The sequence below is a fragment of the Solenopsis invicta genome, unplaced genomic scaffold, assembly GCF_016802725.1.
Source record: "Solenopsis invicta isolate M01_SB unplaced genomic scaffold, UNIL_Sinv_3.0 scaffold_38, whole genome shotgun sequence".
Taxonomy (NCBI): domain Eukaryota; kingdom Metazoa; phylum Arthropoda; class Insecta; order Hymenoptera; family Formicidae; genus Solenopsis; species Solenopsis invicta.
The window spans coordinates 601,523-625,804 of record NW_024105284.1 but is presented as its reverse complement, the minus strand read 5'-3'; the positions used below and the strand labels follow the sequence as shown (position 1 = coordinate 625,804).

At 31.5% G+C, this 24,282-nt stretch overlaps 1 protein-coding gene across 21 annotated transcripts in view; it reads left to right on the top strand.

The window, feature by feature from the left end:
- LOC120356744 (liprin-alpha-1-like) overlaps positions 1-24,282 on the top strand; it is a 226,234-nt gene that overhangs the window by 181,868 nt on the left and 20,084 nt on the right. For all 21 annotated transcript variants that reach the window (XM_039459413.1, XM_039459394.1, XM_039459396.1 and 18 more), the window contains 2 exons: positions 5,001-5,213; positions 5,355-5,618. In XM_039459413.1, the coding sequence (XP_039315347.1) occupies positions 5,001-5,213; positions 5,355-5,618 (477 nt within the window). The remainder of the gene's footprint in view (positions 1-5,000; positions 5,214-5,354; positions 5,619-24,282) is intronic.

Sequence of the window (24,282 nt, the reverse complement as noted above, 5' to 3'; positions counted from 1 at the left end):
GAACTCTTCGGAAGGCGCTTTGTTACGTTAAGAACTATTGGAAAAATATTTTTTTGTACACGGATCTCTCGAATAAAGACCAGCGTCTCACCCATATATGACAAAATACGTGTTTGGCGGGAGTTCACAATTTATTATTAACTAATAAATTATGCAATCGACCGGAACTCTTCGGAAGGCGCTTTGTTACGTTAAGAACTATTGGAAAAATATTTTTTTGTACACGGAACTCTCGAATAAAGACCAGCGTCTCACCAATATATGATAAAATACGTGTTTGGCGGGAGTTAACAATTTATTATTAACTAATAAATTATGCAATCGACCGGAACTCTTCGGAAGGCGCTTTGTTACGTTAAGAACTATTGGAAAAATATTTTTTTGTACACGGAACTCTCGAATAAAGACCAGCGTCTCACCCATATATGACAAAATACGTGTTTGGCGGGAGTTAACAATTTATTATTAACTAATAAATTATGCAATCGACCGGAACTCTTCGGAAGGCGCTTTGTTACGTTAAGAACTATTGGAAAAATATTTTTTTGTACACGGAACTCTCGAATAAAGACCAGCGTCTCACCCATATATGACAAAATACGTGTTTGGCGGGAGTTAACAATTTATTATTAACTAATAAATTATGCAATCGACCGGAACTCTTCGGAACGCGCTTCAATATGTTGAGAACTGTAGGAAAAATATTTTTTCGTACACAGAACTCTTCGAAAAGGTCCAGCACCTCACCTATATGTGCGGAAAATCGACTTTTTCGGGAGTTATTAATTTTTTGTTAATTAACTAATATCGGAATCGCCCGGAACTCTTTGGAACGCGCTTTAATATGTTGAGAACTGTAGGAAAAATATTTTTTTGTACACGGAACTCTATTATATAATATTATAACATAAATGTTTTATAAAAAAGAATTAAAAAAAATAAAAAAACTATGTTAAACGCTGGAACTCTTTCTAGAACTCATCTAGAACTATAGATCTTTTAAAATCCTACAAGAATTCGGTCTGGAAAATGTCGTAGGACAAACTGAGGTGCTGCGTGAACCTGGCACCTCACTTTGTCCTATGCGTTTTTTTCGCTTTAAAGGCCAGAACTATTTGTTTTATCTATCAGGAACTGTAGAACTATTGAAAATAAACTCAGAACTGTCAATGTTTAGTGATTTTCCACCAAATGATGTGCCAGCTTCACACACACCCAATCCATTGTAGTGCCTTTGCCCACTCTAGCCGCTTTTTGACGTGTTTTTCGCTCAAAAAAGGCTTTAACTTTGTGGACCGCCAACCGTATCCGGAATCAAGCAATTGTTGTCTAATAGTATAAAGGCTCACTTTTACACCCTCTTTCAATAAAAGATTCTTTGCTCGTTGTAACGAACATACAGGATTTTTCTGAAATATCTTGATGCTAGTTTTATCATTCTTTTTCGTCGTTTAGCGCCGAGTGCCACGTTCCGGCAGATCATTAACATTTTTTTGTTTCGTTATATCGTTTCACCCACTTTCTAACAAATCCCTCTGACTTTTTCATGTAGCGGCCAGCAGCTGTATATTACATTTTCGGTCCTTTTGTATGTTTACGCAAAGAAGCACTACTTTAAAACGACTTGCATACACAACACTCATTGTGTTTATTTTGCTCTGTTATAAACAAAACAAGCCAAATAACCGCAAAGCATTCTTCTGAACTGTTCAGAGAATTAAAAAAACCGAACTTAACATCTGCGTCATCTAGTAATAAAATACGGAACCGTACGCTCTTGTCAAACAGACTGTATATAAAAATTACAACATTTTGTTATTTTCACGAATGTTATTAATTTTTTATTAAATTTTTTTCTAATTTTTTGCTGAGTTCAAAATTAAAAACTGATGACCAGAAATAAAAATTATTCCTAAACATTATTTTAAAATATTAAAAAAACAAAATTCAAAACAGACTCAGCCATATTAAAATTAAGTTATGAAACAGAGGAAATGCGAGTTAAACGCGGTAGTTAGTGTGTCAATAATGAAGTGTAAATATGTCTAAATAATTTAATATAAAGAAAGAATTAAAAAAAATACAAATGTCAAACAACTCATTAGCGCTGCCATATCGCAAAGTCTTTGTTAAAGGTGGCAGTGCTAGTGAGTTGTTTAACATTTTCTTTTAATTATTTCTTTTTTTAATTTATTTTTAATTTTATGACTTTGTTAATTCCACGGTTCATCACAGCCTACTGCCTGATTCTCATGTCCATCTGGTTTACCAACATGTCTCTTGTGGGACATTGCTTTTTATGGAGATAACCACATGATTTGCCATTTTTTCGCTCTCGCCGTTGTACAGAATCGGCGCTATTTGAATTAAAAAAATTTTTGTTGAGAACGATTTTAAAGAAAGTTGAAACTTATTTAAGTATTTGCGTCCAATGTTTATTTACGTATTTGCGCTATCGATGTACTAAATCGACACTTTATTATTGACGCACTAACTATCGTGTTTGACTCGCATTTCCTGTTTCATTACCTAATTTTGAAATATTAGACATTTTCAAATATTTACATTGGTACAATAAAGATTTTTTAGAAAAAAATATCACTTAGCTCATATTGAATACACATGTACATACTCAATATCACTTTATTTTATGTTTGTCTATTTTTCACAAAAAATGTTAGTAAAAAAAAAACAATAAAATGTTCTAATGTTACGTTTATAAGTTTGTAAGTTTATTAACATATTGACAGAATACAAAGAACTATTTTTGTCAACAATCTATTAAATAAATAGTTGATTCATCTAAACTTTTTCTTCTTAAAACTATGGCTTATAAATTGCAGTTTAGTAGTGTAGGCTTATATATATTTTCCGTTGTTGCCAAGCGAGGCATCTTTTGCATTATCAAGTGCGCAATGTGATAGCAATGAGAGAGCATTTGATAGCAATAAAAGAGAAAACGGTCGTGGAAAACTCCGAAGACTGGCTCCGAGCAGTCCGAGATTTTTTGCGACCAGAAACCCTTTTCCGAGCGAGCCACGGGCCTAAGTGCGAACCCGTGGATCCTCAGTCTTTATCCGCAACTTACGCAGAGAGGCTTCTGTCCTGACAACTTGTATTTTATTCTTCTAATAAACCATTTTTACTGTGAAAACTCCACAGTAGGTAGTTTAAAATTTATAGTCTGGAGTAATGAAAGTAACGAAAAAACATTATAACTATGATGAAAAAGGTTTGTCGAAAAATTAATTGGAACATCATTAAAAATTTTCTGAAATTTGTCTACGTTTTGAAACATTTTTCAATAAAATTTCAATGAAATTTCAGCACAATTTTATTATAAAAATAGTCATAAAAATTTAAATTTGTTTCAAATTCAAAGTAATTTTAATAAAACTATTAAAATTATTTTGGTTTCTTTCATTTTAGAGTCCAATTTTGGAAACTTGCTTTCAAGAAATTTTTTGATGAAATTATCTTGTTTCAAAAAAGAGAAGGTTCTATTTAATGGCAATGTCACATATTGTTCATAGTTAAACAACTTTTGCGACTTTTCATTTGTGTATTTTAGTAATATTTTGTAACATTTTTTAACAAAATTTAGAGAAATTTCAATATTTCTTCAAAAAATATAATTAAAGAAATGTAATTTGCAAAACAATTTTCAATAAAATTTTAATTTAATTTAACAAAATAGCAAAGTTTTAGCAACTATTTAACAATTTAATTAAAAACTTTTCAGTAAAAATATCAGAGAAATTTCAATATTATTTATAATAAGAAATATTAAATTTTCAGAGGAATTTTTGCAAAAAGTTTAGTTAATTTTAAGAATTAGAGTTAGAAATTTTGCAGAATTTTTAGTAAACATTTAACAAAAAATAAAATCATTTTTAGCAAAGATGCCAAAGAAATTTTAATAAATTTTCAAAAAAGTTTTAACTAATTTTTAGAGAAATTTTCGAACTTTACGCAGAAAAGTCAGTTCAATTTTAGTGACTTTTTACTATTTTGCTGAAAAATTTTCAAAAATTATTGTAGTAAAATTACAGCAAAATTTTAACAAATTTTTAGCAATTTTGCTGAAATACCATTTTCAACAATTTTTAAACGTTTTAGTAAAATTTTTTTATCAGAGAATTGAAGTATATGTGCTCACTTCATTGATCTAGGCTATATTGGTTCTATCTTAAAAGAGTTTCTTAAATTATAAGCAGGGTATTATGATGAAAATATAAATTAAATACAGCGTTGCAAGGTATAAATATTAGGCTATAATAATATGAATGATGGAGATTAATAACCATCACTTAATAGTAACAGAAAACAATAAGAAATAAACAAAAGGCTAATGAGAGTACCGCGCGGTTATTATTGCGCATAATATTTATCAGTCATAGAAAGCAATAATTTTTTCAGGTACGAGTAATATTATAATGCAATCCAATGGTTATGTTTGCGAAAAATTGAAAAAACCTATTCACACAGGCTTATCTCTTTAAAACACGAGACATTTCAACTTTCCAATGATCATCGTACGACTGTTAATAACGATATTTCAGATCACACACTTTTTAATTCAAACCGCTCTGTCTATTTTTTCGTTCTTTCTTAAAACATATCGATGGAAAATATTTTTAACATATGTCTATTTAATATAATCTTTAACTTCACGGATAGAAGAGATATAGCAAATAAAATTTTTTAAGCAATAATTTAATAAGAAAGTTTTTGCTAAAATTATTTTTACATTATCTGTCGAATAAATTCTCTTTAAAAAAATTTTTTTAGTTAGAATTTTATATTAGATTTCAACCTGATGTTCTTATATTTGAGGATTTGTATCACACAGTTATTGTTTAAATATTGATAATATAATGAGATAAATATTATAATATCTACATCACATTATGTTGTGATTCAGATGCAAAGATAAATAATTTATAATTGCTGTGATCTTCTATATATATTTAATATTTTAATCCAAGCATGTTTGGTAGCATGTTGGACTCCTCACGGCACGAGCTTTTAGCGGAAGCGATGAAAGCCGGAACACCTTTTGCTTTATGGAACGGACCAACGGTAGTCGCCTGGTTGGAGCTTTGGGTGGGCATGCCAACGTGGTATGTTGCGGCTTGTCGAGCAAACGTCAAAAGCGGTGCTATCATGAGTGCTCTTAGCGATACCGAGATTCAGCGAGAAATTGGTATAAGGTACGCTGTAAAAATGTTGAATAAATTATGTTTAAAAGAATTGAAATAAATATTACATTTTATATTTGTAACATAATGGTTACAGTATATTAGAACGTTACAACATCGTATCTACAATTGTTTTCTATACTTCTGTCACAGCAACCCTTTACATCGATTGAAGCTGAGATTAGCCATTCAGGAGATGGTGTCGCTTACAAGCCCGTCAGCGCCGAAAACTTCTCGCACAACATTAGCATTTGGTGATATGAATCACGAGTGGATAGGTAATGTCTGGTTACCGAGCCTTGGGCTACCTCAATACCGATCCACTTTCATGGAGTGCCTTGTTGATGCTAGAATGCTTGATCATCTTACGAAGAAAGATCTTCGTGGTCAACTGAGAATGGTTGACAGCTTCCACAGGTAGGGGGAAGACAATGTTGCTTAATCCTTTGAAGCATACATTTTTCTTTACAAATTTCTTGAAACTTGATATTCAGAAGTTTTTGAGGTTGTTGATTACAATTATGGAATTAGATTTTTAAAATTTGAAATGACGGATTTAACATGGCGTACCAATAGACCCAGGTACCTAAAACTTGATATAAAAGTTTTTGGAATCGCTAATTACAAATATGGAATCAGAATTCGGAAATTGTCAAAATTTATAATGGCGCATCAAACATGGCATTAAAAATATAAAAAAAGAGATCTAATTAAAATTGAGCAAAGTTTTTTTTTTAAGATTGCTAATGACAGATCTGAAGTAAAAAGGATTAAAAGTAATAAAAACAACATGATAGACTCAAAATGTAAAAGATTTGTATTTATATGAAATCCAAGCAATAGCCTTATTATCCTATTTTAGCCATCACATTTCAATAATTTCTTTTCGCCTTGTTGTATAATTTTGTTAATTTTTTGTTGTATCATGCCTATTTCTGACAGTTTCACATATTAATTATGTTTTTGTTGGATATTGTATTATTGTTTCAAGGAACAATCGAATATTTCTTTTTTGACTTTTACTGAAACATTTTTTTAAAACTAGTACAATAGAATATGATACAAGGAACCTTTAATTGCATATTTTTATACGAGTATAGTAATACGAAATCTTACTTTTTGGTCACAGCTTACTTTTTTCTTAATATACTTCTCTGTCAATAAAAGAAAATCAAGATAGCTCCAATTTTGGCAAAACATTCGCACTTTAACATTCAATATTACATCTCAGTGTTTCTTTTAATGGTTTGTATTGTATGGGATAATCCAAATTTAGTAAACTTGGTGGTTATAACTCATACATCACAGAATAATTTCACAATATTGTAGAAATATTGTAAATATTGCTACAACATTGTTGAAGTATTCTGTAATATTATATGTGCTATATGGGAATATTTCTTTAGGTAGCATACAATATTTCCGCAATACATTTCAAAGTTTTACAATATTATGCAATATTGTTGCAGTATTGCTGAAATGTTTCAGCCTAGGAAATGTAGTTAAAACGGTTGACTTAATGAAACGGGAAATAGCAATATAACCGTACTTTACTTGTACGTCACACATAATGTCTATGTAATTCTCCACAATATTAGAATTACATTAACTTGTTATATTACTGGTTTTTTATTATTTGACCCAAAATTTCACAAAAAGAATATTAGTTTATTGTAGACACTCTGTAGACACTTTAACCAATGCTATCCTGCTAAATTTATTTTTGAGACAATTAATAGCCGTTTTAAATTTTTAATTTATAAAAGTACACTTTAAGCAAACAGACAATAATAATGTGGCTACTGATACAATAAATAATAAAGCTCAGTGGTTTTTGTTACCATATATTCCCTTAATATCAGATAAGTTTAAGACTATTACAAACAATTTAAACGTAAAATTGGTTTTTTTTAATTTGAGTAAATTAAGCAGAGTTATTAAAGTGCAAAAGATTATTAAAGTGTTTTTCCTAGGAATTTAAAGAAAAATTATATGTAAAATTATATTATATTATACGAGGGGGTAATCACTCGGAAAATAAGTGTACACCGGACTTTGGACTTCAAGACTTCACTGGACTTCACCGGACTACATGGACTTTATCGAATTTCATCGGACTACGTTGGACCTAAGTTGGACTTCATCGGACTACGTTGGACTTCATTGGATTACGCCAGATTTTGCCGGACTTTATCAGACTTTGCCGGATTTTGACCTACTTTATCGGACCTCACGAACTTTGCCAGACTTCATCGGACTACGTCGGACTTCATTAAATTACACCAGACTTTGCTGAACTTTACAAACTTCGTCGGACTTCATCGAATTTTATCAGACTACGTTGGACTTTATCGGACTACGCCGGGTTTCATCGGACTTTGCCGCACTTCATCAGACTTCGAGAAATTTGACGGACTTCTAGCGAGTTGTACATTGGAAATCAAGAGTGGTTACCCCCTCGTTATTATATTATTTATAAAATTATATGTAAAGATTGCGATGCGTCATGCCAGGTCAAACCAGTAGAAAATTAAAAACGAGAATTACTGAACATTGCAACCACATTGATTGGAATACGAATAATCATTCTGTTATTGCGGAACACACTAAAATGTAACCACGGACTAAAATGTAACCACGATTTTGATTGGGAGAACATAAAAATTTTAGACAATGAACGGTTTTTAAGCAGGCGAATAATATCTGAAATGCTTCATATTCAATTACAAAACAATAGTCTCAATTTGCAAACAGACATGGAATGTCTGCATCACGCGTACCTCGCATTATTGAAAACATTGGAAGAGATTCAATTTTTTGAATGATGTACAATACAATTTTTGATTTATCACAATTTTCATAGTTGACTCAATTTATTTATATTTTTATCCGACGTGACTTCTGTTTGTTTCATTATTTCTCTGTTTTTATTTATGTATTTGTTATTTATATATCTATAATGTAAGCTTTACTTTCCTTGTTTAGTTCAAGTAATATGTTCCATCAATATAATCTGACTGACTCGATCTAATACAGTGAGGCGTGGTTGTGACTCGTGTCAAGTTAACGCGTTAGCGAGAGACGCGTTGCGTCTCTTTACACGAGTCAGCGACTTCCAAGCACACGAGATCTCAGTAACAGCTGAACTGATCAAGTTCTAAATAGTCTTAATCAATAGCTTGGATAAAATGGCATAATAAAAGTGTTTTTATTTTTTCTCTTCGTACCTTACGAGCAGAGATATCGCGACGCAAAGTCCAATTCTCGAAAATTTTATGTAAGAAAATGTCGTTATCATGATTATCATCGCCAAGTGAATCTTTTTGAGTACACGTTTTTGACACAGAGTGGCGCTTGCTTGCATACAGTGTTTGCCGTTATCTATATAAAATTATCTAGATAATCATCTAGATAAAAAATAGCCTATCTTATCTTTATCTAGATTATTATACTGTACGTTATCTTTATCTTAGATAAAAAATATTATTTTTTTAAATTATCTGAGATAATGCAAATAACGAAAATGAAGTATTGTCTTTAACTCCAAATTACCATTTATCTTAACAAATTTTTTCAAGATTGCAAAATTTATTGCCAGTACTGAAAATCTATAGATATGTAATGCTAACTAGATTTTTACTGGCAATATATATCGAAACGCAGTTTAGATTAACAGTAGTACTATATAAAAATTTCCCTAAAATTATAAATTTGAAAACTTTTCCAAAGAATTTGTCAGTTATTATATAATGTGATTTATATTTACAAATTTTTTTATTTTTATTTGCGTAATAATTAAAAACAAAATATTTGTTGTTAGTATAATATAATTATTTGAAGAATTTTTGTTTTTAAAAATATTATTTTAGAAATAAAATTATAAACATATTTTATATTCTAAATTGTTTTTTGCTTAATAATGATATTATCTGAAAATTATCTAGATAAACCTATAATTTTTTATTTTATCTAGATAAATGAAAATTAAATCATCTTTATCTCATTTAAGATATATTTATACGTAATTTATCTTATCTGTATCTAGATATATTTTAAGTTATCTAACCGCAACACTCGTCTAGCTATATTCATGCGACCAAGTGATGCTTCATTCATAACAGTACTAATAACAGGTTTCTAAACCTGAATAGTGTTTCAATTAAAAATTCAGTTTGCGCGGCAGACTTCTTTCTGCCGAATTCGATCGTTTTATGCAAAAATGTGTCTATTGATTTTCTGCTTAAATTTATCAATATCGGAGGTGAGCCATACATCAACAATTTATATTTAACCCTTTGTACTCGAGGCTTTTTCGCTCGGGCAAACCAGCAACTCGAGACGATTTCGACTATATTAGGAAAGCATTTTACAGGTACTTTGAAAACATTTTATACTCAGACAAACGTATACAAATAATAAAATTTTATCAATTTATTTATTTTTACATTGAATACAACAAAATCTGTTAAATATTATACTCTATAATTAGTTTTCCAGCCGGGCACCGCAGCGGCGCCGCTCGTGTGCAAAGGGTTAATATATTGTCTGCTTTACTTCCCGTATAATATCAACACTAATGCATCTAAACATCTTTCTTGTAAATTACCATAAAACTTTATAACGTATGTTTGAGATAGCATATACGTTTACAAATAAATTTATTTAAAACAGATTTTTAATTTTTAGAAAAAAAGCCTGAAATTATGAAGTAATCTAAAAATTCTGTTTGAAGGGAGAAGCAGCTATGGCTGCCTTACCCGCCTCACCGCGCTGCTTACCGCGGCTGCCTATGATTTGGCGACCGACGGGCGGTTCCCGCGTGCGGTGGGTAGGGAAAGTATGTGCTCATTTGCCGACTATATTAATTTTTATCTTGTAACTATTACAAATGAATTTGAAAAATGGTAAAGGACTTTTCTTCTCAGTTTTACTTGCTTTATCAACCCACGAGAGCATGAACGAATATTTTGTGACACCCTGTATGTTTCATGTAATATATCATTCTTCACTTACTAAGTTGAAATCATGTTCTTCACAACAAAAAAAGAATACATATTGTTTAATACCACAAAACACGTGATATCAGTACAAAATTATCTTTCAAAAAAGGTAAAAAAAGGTGCCAAGTGTGTGTGCCCATAACGCAATAAACTGACTGATAATAGACTGATGTCGGCTGAATAATTTTCAAGATTTACTTATCTAATACGCTAAGAATGACTCCAAAGTGAGTCGAAACATTCATTTTTGTAATTTAGAATGAATAAATATTTATTATAATATCAATAATTGGATTGCACACTTATACCTGCGTTGGCCCTCATTTCCAATTTGTAATTATTTAAAATTATAAAATTATTATGAATAATGTAAAACAGAAATAGAAATAATTGAGGCAAAATATCATTTGCTCTATAAATTTTCAGTTAAAAATAAAACCAGGTTTTTCTAGCAGGTGGTTCCCAGCTGAGTCACCGCAGAAATGTTTGTTGAGATAAAGTTTTATTTTTTCTCTAAAGTGTTTTCAAAATGTACAATGAGACTTACTTAGTATGCATTACGTGCAGACACAGATTTAGATTTGCTTTTATGCATGTGTAATGCTAGTTAATAATGCCTTTCAAAACTAGTTTCGAAAAGGCATTATCAACTAGCATCGCATAACACAATGGAATTTCCGCTTTGATTTGAAATTATAAATTAAAAAAAAAATATTAATATCAAAAATAACGTATCAATTATATATATAAAGTTGTAACAACAAATATCAAGAAAAATAGATTGTACGTCTTTTTTAAATATTTTGTCTAAAATATCGTTTTTTACTATTAAGAAACGAGTTTTTTATCCCGTTATTTACTCCGATTTTTAAAATACCCATTTTTTTCTAGTACCTATCTATTTGTCTTTAATCTGAAAACTCACGCTATTCAACTTATGCAACGTTTATATAATTTTGGTTACATATTCCTCTACGGACGAGCAATTTTATAATTGCATCGTAACAAGTGTACGCAGTAACCTTATTTTCCTCGAGAGTCTGAAATCTTCATAGACTTTCTTTTTTTATCTCAAACTTCTTTAGCATTTACTGTAATTTGCACATACGAGGTGTGTTCAAAAAGTATCGCGAATTTTGTGTTTTTTCAAAAATTATTTATTTATTCATGAATATCTATTTTGTCCCCTTCAAAGTAATCCTCATGAGATATTATACACCTGTGCCAACGGTTTTTCCAATCTTCGAAGCACTTCAAAAAATCATTTTTTTTTATCTTGTTCAGCTCCTCCTTCGATGCCGTCTTTATCTCGTCAAGCGTAGCGTAACGTCGTCCTTTCATGGGCCTCTTCAGTTTAGGGAACAAGAAAAAGTCACAGGGGGCCAGATCTGGGGAATACGGTGGCTGCGGCATCATTAGTGTGTTGTTTTTGGCCAAAAAGTCGCGCACAAGCAACGATGTGTGAGCAGGGGCGTTATCGTGGTGCAAAAGCCAATTTTTGTTCTTCCACAAATCCGGGCGTTTCTGGCGGATTGCTTCGCGCAAATTGCGCATAACTTGCAGGTAATATTCCTTATTGACCGTTCTACCCTGTGGCAAGAACTCATGATGCACCACGCCCCTGCAATCGAAGAAAACTGTCAGCAAAACTTTCACATTCGACCGAACTTGGCGCGCTTTTTTCGGTCTTGGTTCGTGCGGCAGCTTCCATTGAGATGATTGAGCTTTGGTTTCCACGTCATAACCATAAACCCACGATTCGTCACCAGTTATGACCCTCTGGAGCAAATTTGGGTCGTCGCGGACAGAGTCCAACATCTCATTAGCAATGTTCATGCGATGCTGTTTTTGGTCGCAATTGAGCAATTTTGGTACGAATTTCGCGGCGACCCGTCTCATGCCCAAATCATTGATAAAAATCGAATGGCACGAGCCAATCGATATGTTTAGGTCCTCAGCAACTTCTCTAACGGTGATTCGACGATTGGCCAATACCATTTTCTCCACTTCATTAATTTTTTCGTCTGTTGTTGAAGTGCTCGGGCGTCCGGCACGCTCTTCGTCGTTCACATCTTCTCGGCCTTCTGAGAACATTTTGTACCACCGATAAACGTTGCTTCGGTCCAAGGTAGCTTCTCCGTATGCCACAGTCAACATTCGGAATGCATCCGCGCACTTAATTTCGTTTTTCACACAAAATTTGATACAGGTTCTTTGATCCATTTTTTTGAATAGGTAAAAATCGAAGACGATCCAAAACACGTGCAAGCAAAGCAGCTGTCAACAATTAAGTGAACATTCAAAATGGCCGAGCTTGTCGGCATAAGTGAGAGACATGAGTACCAACATAACGCCACAAAAAGATCGAAATTCGAATATACGTAACCCGCGAAAATTCAAAATTCGCGATACTTTTTGAACACACCTCGTATACGTAGATGAAAGAATCATCGGATAGTGTAATTTTCTTTGTCATACATCGGATCTTTACTTTATCCGTTACAGCTCCTGAATCTCACATCTCCCTCTATAAATTTTTGTGTTCGAGGTATGTTTTCATGACAAATTACCATGTACCGTAATTTTCTGTGCTGAATAAATTTTCTATCGGCGACAGAATGTCGCCGATACTCGTCTTTGATTGTACCATGATAATTTGGTAATTCTTGTTAAGTTAACTAATAATTCGTGTCATAATATCACGACGATTCTTCTTGCTTCGAAAAGTTTCCATTATAATCCGGGATATGACTGTTAGGGAAGTACCGATACTTTAACATTATATCTTTTATTGCATTTTCTTGTAGTCGATTTTGAGAACTTTTCAAAATACTATAAAGAAGTGTGAGATTATTTTTTAATAAATACTTTTTGAGTTGTGAGGCTCGAAAGCTACAGTGTACTGTAACTTTCGAGCCTCATAACTCGGAAAGTATTTCACAAAAATAAACTTATTTGTAGTATTTTTGAAAACTCTTGACAGTTATTAGATTCTGGAATCAAAAAAAGGTGTTTCATTTAAAAAAGTTAATGTGATTTTGATCTGATCTTGGCGATGCCATTTAAGATCAAACTAATAAGATCAGTAAATAGATCTTTTTAAACCCTACAACTTTTATCTGAAACATTTTTTCGTATCTTCTATATTTTCCGAGATATTCGGCCTATTACGTTTGAAATTGTTCACCCTGTATAATACCAAACAATCTGTATACAAAATGAATCTAAATGAAAATTGGTAGTTTAATTCTTACAAAAAAGTAGTACTAAAAGTACTAAAAAATATTCAGTAATAAATTACCGTGAATAATGGTAGTATTATTTTGGCGAGTTCTTCAGAAAGTACTGGATAATACTAGATTACTGGGAGTATATTATTACACAGAACTATTGTACTTACAAGGAAATCTTTGGAAGTGTCCGCTTTAGATTTATACTAGCTTTTAATATTGTAATACAGATAAAAATAAGGACACGTATTTTTTTATACGTTTCCTATCTCACTTTTAGGGAGTGAAACACCCCTTTGAAGAAAATTGGTTTTTTTCTCTCGAAGCGTATATCGTCGAAACTATAAAAGATGAAGAAAAATGTTCTAAATGAAAGATGAATGGTTTGAAGAATATTTTATAACAGCGAAAAAATAATTAAAAAATATTTTTTTAAATACTTTTTCCCACCACTTACCTATTTTTTTCAAAATTATTATTTTTTTTATAAGCAAAATAAAGCTTATTTTATTACGAATTCAACGGTATATATAAAGTTATGATGCGACATTTCCATTTTTCAAAAATAATTAAAAACCACTCGATAATACATGATACGCGCACCCGTCCGTGTATTATGGAAGTGTTCCCTTTCGATTTTGACGGGCGTTTAATACGTTATAGTACTGATCAAAATAAGGAACACGTATTTTTTTATACGTGCCCAATCTCACTTTTAGGGGATGAAATACCCTTTTGAAAAAAATTGGTTATTTTCTTTTGAAGCGTATATCATCAAAAATGAAAAAAATATAAAGAAATGTTTTAATTGAAAGTTGAATAGCTTGAAAAGTACTTTATAACAGTGATTTAAACAATTTTTTTTTAATATTTTTTATATTTTTACCTACCATTTACCTATTTTTTTTTTCAAAATTTTTCTTTTTTTTACAAGCAAAATAAAGCTTATTTTATTACAAATTCAATGATATATGACAAAGTTATAATGCGAGCTTTCCATTTTCCAAAAGTAATTAGAAACCACTCCATAACGCATGATACGCGCACTCGTCCGTGCACTATGGAAGTGTCCCTCTTCGATTTTGACGAGCGTTTAATATTTTGTAGTACAGAGTTATATAAGGGACTCGATTATTTTTTATACATGCCTTTATAACGCCTACCCATCCGTGCGTTCGATATTACTTCACAATAAGACGGATTTGTCTTATATGGAGTTGACTACGCGAAAGAGTATTGAAGACAAATCAATACAATACAATAAATGTTGAAATAAGAGTTTTATAATAATAATAATAATAATAGTAATAATAAAATGATAGTGACTTCTATTAAACCGTTAAAATTAGTCAATTTTTTGATAATATGCCACAGTATGTACGGAAAACGAATTATGAGTAAAGAAATTATTATTTATTCATAATTTGTTTTTAATTGCAAATATATTTTTTTTATTACTTTAAAATAAAATGACACCACACTGAAGAATAACAACATCTACGGTGTTGTAGCACATTAATTTTTTGTGTACAAAATAATAAATATAATTAATATAAGTTAAACATTTATTTACTGGTCTACATGATTCGACTAGAACATTCGTTTTCTTCAACCTTTTACAAACAAGGAGACTTGGATTATAAAAAAATTATTACTTACACATTTTATGCCTTTACTATTTAATGCCAGCTCATCAATTAAAAACAAGAGAACTAACATAAAACTAATTTAAAAATTAGTTAGAATGTCATCTTTTATACTCCATTTATACAATTCAATTTATGTGTTTATTATATACAAAATTTTATTAGTGTAAAAATATTCATAACGATGCCACTTGGCGCGTGCACTTTGGATCATTTCTTACCTTGAAATTTAATTTTTACGTCTCGGCAGTATTGACCTTAATATGTATACATTCAAGTGTTACATAAATGTTTTTTTCGATGTGTACGATTTTATGATATTTACGCAAACTGTCTTTGAAATGTTTTTGTCGTCTCTTATTACAAAAAAATACGAGCAAACCATGATGTGTGAAGTATTGAGCACACGCACCATATGTTTCTGGAAAAGTTTTTAATTATTTTTGGAAAATGGAAAGGTCGCATCATAACTTCGTCATATACCATTGAATTTGTAATGAAATAAGTTTTATTTTGCTTATAAAAAAAAATTTTTTTTTAATATAGGTAAATGGTGGGAAGAAAATGTAAAAAAAGTTAAAAATTTTTTTTAATCACTGTTATAAACTCTTCAAATCATTTAATTTTTAATTAGAACATTTTTCTCTATCCTTTATAGTTTCGACGATACACGCTTCGAAAGAAAACAACTGATTTTTTTAAAGAGGTGTTACATACCCTAAAAGTGAGATTGGGCACGTATAAAAAAATATTTGTCTCTTATTTTAATCTGTACTATAACGTATTAAACGCTCGTCGAAGGGAGACACTTCCATAGTACACGGACGGGTGCGTGTACCATGCGTTATCGGGTGGTTTTTTGAAAGATGGAAATGTCGCATTATAACTTTATCATATACCGTTGAATTTGTAATAAAATATGCTTTATTTTGCTTATAAAAAAATAAAAATTTTGAAAAACAGGTAAGTGGTGGAAAAAAGTATTTAAAAAAATTTTTTTTAATTTTTTTTTTTTTTGCTGTTGTAAAGTACTATTCGAGCTATTTAACTTTCATTTAGAACATTTTTCTCTATTTCTTATAGTTTCGACGATATGCGCTTCGAGAGAAAAAAACCGATTTTCTTCAAAGGAGTGTTTCACCCCCTAAAAAAGGGATTGGACACGTATAAAAAAATACATGTCCCTTATTTTTATCTGTATTACAACATATTAAAAGCTCATATAAATCTGAGGCGGACCTTCCGAAGGTTTCCTTGTTAATACTACTAAACCACTGATATGAAAAATTACGGAAACCATTTGCTATAAAGATACTGAATATCAGGACTTTTCGTAGTAAATAGTTTCAGTAATTGTTCATATCATTACTTCATATTAAATATTTGTACATATTAACATTTTACATGCTCGTGAAATTTTGTAGGATATGATGTGATTTATAATAAATATTAATTTGTGCAATTTTTACATCAGTAGTTAATTTTTTAATAAAATTATAATGTTGAAATGTAATATTTTGTTTGTTGAAATGTAATATTTTCTAATTTTTTAATATTTAAATACTGTTGGAGATTGATATCGTTGCGTGCAATTTATAGGGACTTTTTATCCCATAATATGTATATCGCATATAGATTGCAATTGTTATACGCTATTTTTAATTTGTTTTTATTCTCTTATGGCTTTGTATCGCCTGTCATATATATTTATTGTATTCAGTAGTTATTCTTTGAGTTATATACATTTTATTAACACGCATCTCTAGCCTTGTGTTTTCTGGTCTAAACCACTGCGACAGTCGTAAAATCTTCTAACAAGTTATGGGCCCAGAATCACTAATATTGTAAAAATCAAAGTTATTGTGTTATATATTGAGAGTGTGAAGAAACATTGAGCAAAATGGCTACTACGAATAGTTTCCATATTGAAAAATTAACGGAGGATAACTACGAATCCTGGAAGCTACAAATGAAGAGTGTATTAATTTGTAATAAGCTATGAGCGTACGTAAACGGAGCCAGAAGAAAATGCAATGCAATGGACAGCTAAGGACGAGAAAGCACTGGCATTGATTGTGCTGAATATTTCCCGCGGACAACTCAACTTAGTGAAGAAAGCAAAGACGTCGAAAACAGCGTGGGATGGACTCAAGCGTGTCTTCGAATCGAAAGGACCCGTCAGAAAGGCGACATTATATAAGTAATTATACCGATTGAAGAAGGATTCCAGCACGATAATGAACTAATAAATGACTTTATTAACAAAACCGAGCAACTCGCGGAAATAGGCATAAAAATACCGAAAGATTTATTGTCGACAATGTTATTAGGATCATTACCCGATGAATTCGAAAATTTTAGTATTGCCATTGAATCTAGAGACGAGATACCTAATATCGATAGTTTAAAAGTAAAACTTCTTGAAGAAAAAGCTTGACAAAACGATAGGGACGGAAAAAGTGATTGCGAGAAGAACAATTTAAGCAATGAGGCTTTAGTCGTTAAAACAACACAGAAATTTAGTAAAAATAAGCACGTTGACGCGAAAGAAAAGCATCACAAACCTTTTTCACAAAAATTCAATAGCAACTGTCATAATTGTGGAAAATTAGGACACAGGAGTTTGGAATGTCGATTCAAATTGAAGCGTAACGCAAAACAAAATAATGTAAGTGATGCATTAACTGCTTGTATAGCGGAGAAGCAAAAATATGAATCTTGGTGCCTCGATAGCGGCGCGACGAGGCATATGTGCAGTAACAAACGAAGCTTTTTAAACTTAAACAAAAGCATAAAGTAAATACAGCCGCGGAAGAATTTGTTGTATCTACTGGCTCAGGCGACGTACATTTAAATGTTAAATTAAGCAGGAATTTAACACAAGTAATTAAATTGCAAAATACATTGTATGTACCTCAATTGCGAAATAATCTTATGTCAGTGTCCAGTATTACAGAAAATTATAAGGTAATGTTCTACAAGGACCGTGCGATAGTCAAACGTAGAGATGGTTTAACGGTATCGACAGCAACGAAACATGGTCAGTTATATGTAGAGGATGTAGCAGACAGTCATGCAATGGTAATGAAAGAAGCCAATGATAGCAACCTGAAACGATAGCATCAGAGACTTGGACATGTGAATGTCAATGATTTGCAAAAGATGAAGAAAATGGAATTAATAAATGGTATGAATCTCGCAGGTAACCCAATTTCATTGCGAGGTATGTGATAGATGAAAAATACATACAATACCATTCAAACAATCTGATCATCAAGAAAATCAAATTTTAAGTCTTGTACATTCTGATATATGTGGTCCTATGAGCACAAATTCACTAGGAGGAGCGAAATATTTTGTTACTTTCATCAATGATTGCACTCGCTATACAGAAACTGTAATGTACTGTACGAAAACGTTCGGATGTACAGGGAGCATTTAAGAAGTACAAACGGAAAGTCGAAAAACAAACTGGACATCACATCAAGAAACTTTGTACAGACAACGGAATAGAATATCTCTCAAATGAATTCAAGAAATATTTAGAAGAAGAAGGTATTGTACATCAGCTCAGCGTAGAATATACGCCTCAACAGAACGGAGTAACTGAACGGACGAATAGAACTTTGGTGGAAATGGCACGATGTCTTATGCTACAAGCTAACTTACTACGAAGCTAACTTACTAGCGATTAATACAGCTACGTACATATGTAATAGATGTCCAACAAAAGTACTGAACAAAACGCCGGTTGAATTATGGTCTAATCGGAAGCCTTACATTGGATTTTTTAGAATCATCAGAAGCAAAGCTGTTGCACTTAACAAAGGAGAAAGACGAGGAAAATTCTATCCAAAAGGAGACAATTACATTTTAGTAAGCTACTCAGATGAATCGAAAGCTTACCGATTATGGCGACCCGGAACAAGGATTGTTATCAAAGCACGAGATGTTAAATTCATTAAAGACATCAATTCTTATAAAAATTTTACACCAAATTTAATGATTGCTCCAATCTTTACAACGGAAAATTCACAACAGCAAGCAGATAATACAATAGAAGAAGATCAGCAAATAAGAAAAATGGACAAGACAGAAGAAGAGGAAGAAGAACAAAACTCTCTACAGTTGGAAGATTCAAAAGAAACGAATGAAGAAGAAAATGCAGAAGAGGATCATGAATATTCCAAGAAAGATGAAGAATGTCGAAGAGGACGTGGACGTCCAAAAATCATCAGAATAGGTCAGCCTGGAAGACCGAGGAAAATTTATCAAAAAGACAAAGTTCAAACTACAGATCCGTATTCTGTCTCACAAATGATGGAGAGAGACGATCGAGAGGTATGACTAGCTGCAATGAAAGTGGAATACAATGCTCTAAAAGAAAACAAAACTTGGATTTTGGTTCCAAGACCCGAAAATAAGAAGGTATTATCTAATCGATGGGTCTTCAAAATGAAACGTAAGCAAGATGGCCGAATTGAAAAATATAAAGCACGTTTAGTAGCGCGAGGACACATACAAGAACAGGGAATTGACTACGAAGAAGTCTTTGCTTCTGTGCTAGATATGAAATAATTAGAAGTCTACTTGCTGTCGCAATAAATGAAGAAGTGTATGTGCATCAAATGGACGTAATCTCAGCTTACATACAAGGTGATTTGTCAGATGAAATTTATATGGAACAGTCTGAAATGTTTATTCAACGAGGTCAAGAAGATAAAGTTTGCAAATTACAAAGACCTTTATATGGTTTAAAGCAATCAGGTCGTGAATGGTATCGAACATTTAATAATTTCATTGTAAACAATGGTGGAAAACGCACACAAGCGGATTCGTGCGTCTATGTATTTAACGAAGACGAAGATCGAGTCATCCTTGTTTTGTATGTAGATGATTTGATACTTGCATCAACAAAGATTACAAGACTTGAAAATGTAAAAACAAAGTTGCAGTCTGCATTCAAAATGACTGATCTTGGAGCTATCGGTAGTATTCTTGGAATTTGTGTAAGAAGAAAAGGTCAAACAGACGATATGCATCTTTCTCAAGAAAAATATGTGAATGAATTGTTAGAAAAATTTTACATGAAAGATGTAACAACGGTCTCAACACCAATTGAATTAAATGTTAAAATTTCTAAAGAAATATGCCCTTCGTCAGAAGAAGAAAAACTCAGAATGCAGAATAAACCATACAGAGAGCTTATTGGAGGGCTAATTTACTTGGCAAATGCAACGCGTCCAGATATCGCATTTGCTGCAGGTCTATTAAGTCGTTTTTGTGAAGACCCCGGTGAAATGCATTGGCAATTAGCAAAGAGAGTGTTGAGATATCTAAAAGGCACTTTTCACTATGGAATAACATATACAAAAAACAACGAAAACTTAACAGCATATACTGACTCCGATTGGGCAGAAGACGTTGACGATAGAAGATCCTGTACTGGTAATTTATTAATCTTGGCTGGAGATCCGGTGAGTTGTAAATCAACGAAACAGACGTAAGTTGCCTTATCGATTATGGAAGCGGAATATGTCGCTTTAGCGGAAGTTTTCAAAGAAGTGATGTATATAAAAAGATTATTACCTCATATGGGTTTTTATAAATATGTCCACGTTCCCATAACAATATTTTGTGATAACCAGAGCGTTATAGAATTGTCTAACAATGCAGTATCTCACAAACGAAGCAAACATATTGATATAAAATTTCATTTTACTCGGGAATTAGTAGATCAGAAAGAAATAAAAATTATGTATTTGGAGACTGATAATATGCTTGCAGATGTATTAACTAAATCGTTCCCAAAGACTAAACATAAGCAATGTATTAAAATGTTAAAGTTAAGTTAAAATCATGATTAAAGAATTTTTTGTTTGTTTGATTACTAAATGTAATTACGCATGCATCGATAGGAGGAGTGTTGGAGATTGATATCGTTGCGCGCAATTTATAGGGACTTCTTATCCCATAATATGTATATCGCATATAGATTGCAATTGTTATACTCTATTTTCAATTTGTTTTCAGCCTCTTATGGTTTTGTATCGCCTGTCATATATATTTATTATATTCAATAGTTATTCTTTGAATTATATACATTTTATTAACACGCATCTCTAGCTTTGTGTTTTCTGGTCTAAATCACTGCGATAGTCGTAAAACTTTCTAACAAATACTTTAAATTTAATTTGTAATTTAAAACAGTTATGGTACATATTAGAAAATTAAAAACAAAATAGTTGTTACTTTGTTCATCCGCTACTGTTTGTTAAACAACGATCTTTACCGTTTACTATTTAAAAATCTTTTTATGCAGCGACGCTGACTTAACGTATTGGAAAAACTCACATTGTCTACACAATTGCACTGCATTATTTTCGGCTTCGGACATACTAATTTTTTGTATGCGCTACACAAGTTTGATTATTAACCATCGTATGTGGAATGGAGTAATAATTCTACACTGAAGATGATCCAAAACTGAGGATCGAAACGTCTGTACTGCAATAATAATTTGTTAATTACATTAATTCACACACGAACATCTTGTGTTGGCTCTCATCGGCATTAATTCATTTTTTAAAAATAAAATAGTAATATACAAATTGGAAAACTGAAAAGAAAACATTATATTTCAATATTACAGTTTTATTAGAAGGTTCGTAAGCTGTATTTTCTTTTTCGTACGAATATTACAATTGTGTATTATCCAAGATGTTTTGGAGTTTTCCGGCAGTATCCCAGCAAATTTGTAAAGAACTTCGCCTATTTTTATAGATGGTTTTGGGCTATCCGCATCCAGTTATCAATCATATACAATTTTGTAGATAATAATGATAACATTAAAAAAATATATAAATTTTTAGATCCTCAAATCCCAACCGAAATTATTTTTGACCTCCTAATGATGTTATTTTATTCATTTGATGGCTCGTTATTAAAGCTGTCCAATACGACAAATATTACGTTCTGCAATATAGACATGGTATCGTATTTTATTAACATGTTTGGACTCTATTTGAGCTTTAAGAAGTGTTGGATACATAGAGGGTCCATTTTAACTTTAGCATCGAAATATCTTATAAAATATACAAGATATGAAATGTTTTAAATAAAAATAGTAGGGTTCGAAGAGGGACATAAAATATCATTGATTCGACCTTGGGTGGCGCCACTAAGGTCAGGTTAAGATAATCGATTTTTTAAAATAAAACATTCTATTTTTGATTCTATTATCTAACAGTTGGTATCAAAAGCTTTAAAAAAGAGTATATGTTTTTATTAAGTAATTTCCGAGTTATAAGGCCTGAAAATTACAATATAATGTAACTTTCAAACCTTATAATTCGGAAAGTACTTAATAAAAACTTATACTGTTTTGGAAAGCTCTTGATACTGGCTATTAACTCAATGACAGTAATGACATAGCATTAACTCAAAAAGTATCTGTAGAAAATTTGTTAATGGAACAGATACATCCACAAATAAACTTGTTTCATAGATTTATTTATACAAACATATTAATTCATGTGGAAGGATATGAACGTATACGAGAAAGTGCGTTAATAACATTGTGCGTTTGTAAGGCAAAACAATGGTTTCTGTATCACTTGCGCTTGTAATTAGGACTCTTCAATCCAACAATATGAAATGCATTTTAGATACACGTCTTTATTTAATAAATAAGACTGTTTATTGATATCGCTTACAATTAGTTAATGATTTTTCTGATATTTTCTGCAGCATTATAGAAATAACTCCAGAATGTGTGTCTATTTATCCCGAAATGATACAGTGTAAATGTATTGTAATGTAATATCATATAACAGAAAATTGTGCATGTGCTGCAACTTTGTTTGTTTTACCTAAAAATAAAAGTATTAAATAAGTTTGTCTGTTTTTTTTCAGCTTTTGCCTGTTGTTTATTTTATAGCTTATTTTATATATTGGATATATCATACCCTTTGCTTCAAATATAAAAGATATTCAAATCATAACGCGTTTGAGGTATGCATTTATCTCACTATTATATTAAATAAAATATTCTCGAAATAGTTTGCGATATTAAAAAATTTAGAGTTAATTATATATGAATTTTGTACTTTAACGTTTGTCTCAATAGTTAAATCTCATTTTTACCAGTATTTAAGTAGTAGACTAATTGTAAGTAATAAATTACTAGGAAAACTACTTGCTCATTCTATCAGTACTTCATATCTGAGCTCAATTAATAGATTTTTCAATATTTCAGTACTTTATTATTATAGACACAAATATTGAAATACATGCGTCAGTGCTTTGGGTGTCAGAAAGAACCACTAAAACTCTTAATTATTAGTCATTTGTCAGTAGTTGAATTACAAAAGTAGTTAAAATACAAAAATAAAAGACTAATAATAGTCGCCAGTAATAAACCACTTGACCTCAGTAATAAATTGGTCAACTAGTAATACTTTTTTGTAAGAAAAACAGAGTGAAATAGTTGTTTTGAGGGGTTCTCTATTTTATTTTTTTTTTTTTCATAGCAAGACATCGGCTATGAAAGATTTCGGTGTTACTTTGTAGAAAGTTTAATATAGATATGTCATTGAACTCCGGCTTGTTTGCCGAGCATTTAAATGTGATTGGGGTTTTTATCTTTGGAGTCAATCAATTATGTTCAATTAGATTCTGATGAGTAAGCATGACACACACTGAACTTTACCGAATGTGAATACACACGCACGCACACACGCACACACACACACGCACACGCGCACGCACGCACGCACGCACGCACGCGCGCACACACACACACACACACACACACACACACACACACATAGCGCGCGAATAAATTTTTGTTACCAGAATGAAAGCAGAACTCTTTTTGCAGACTTAAAAAAGTTTTTGCATAACATGACCATTTTTAAAATGTCCAAACGTAAATATAGTTTGTACATTGAATAATGTACGTTTTTAAAACATTTGTATTAAGTTTGTGGACGTTGAAATAGATTGCCACTAAATCTGGATGTCGTATGCTGTCTGTATAATTACGTGAGTTAAGGGTCAGATGTAAATCTAGAGTTTTCTATTTATAAAGTTGAAATAACGAATTATTTATCTGTAATATAAATAAATAGTTGTTATGTAACATGCAACATTGCATTGATTATTGCAACATACATATAGCGGAGCAATACAATACCCCTATAAT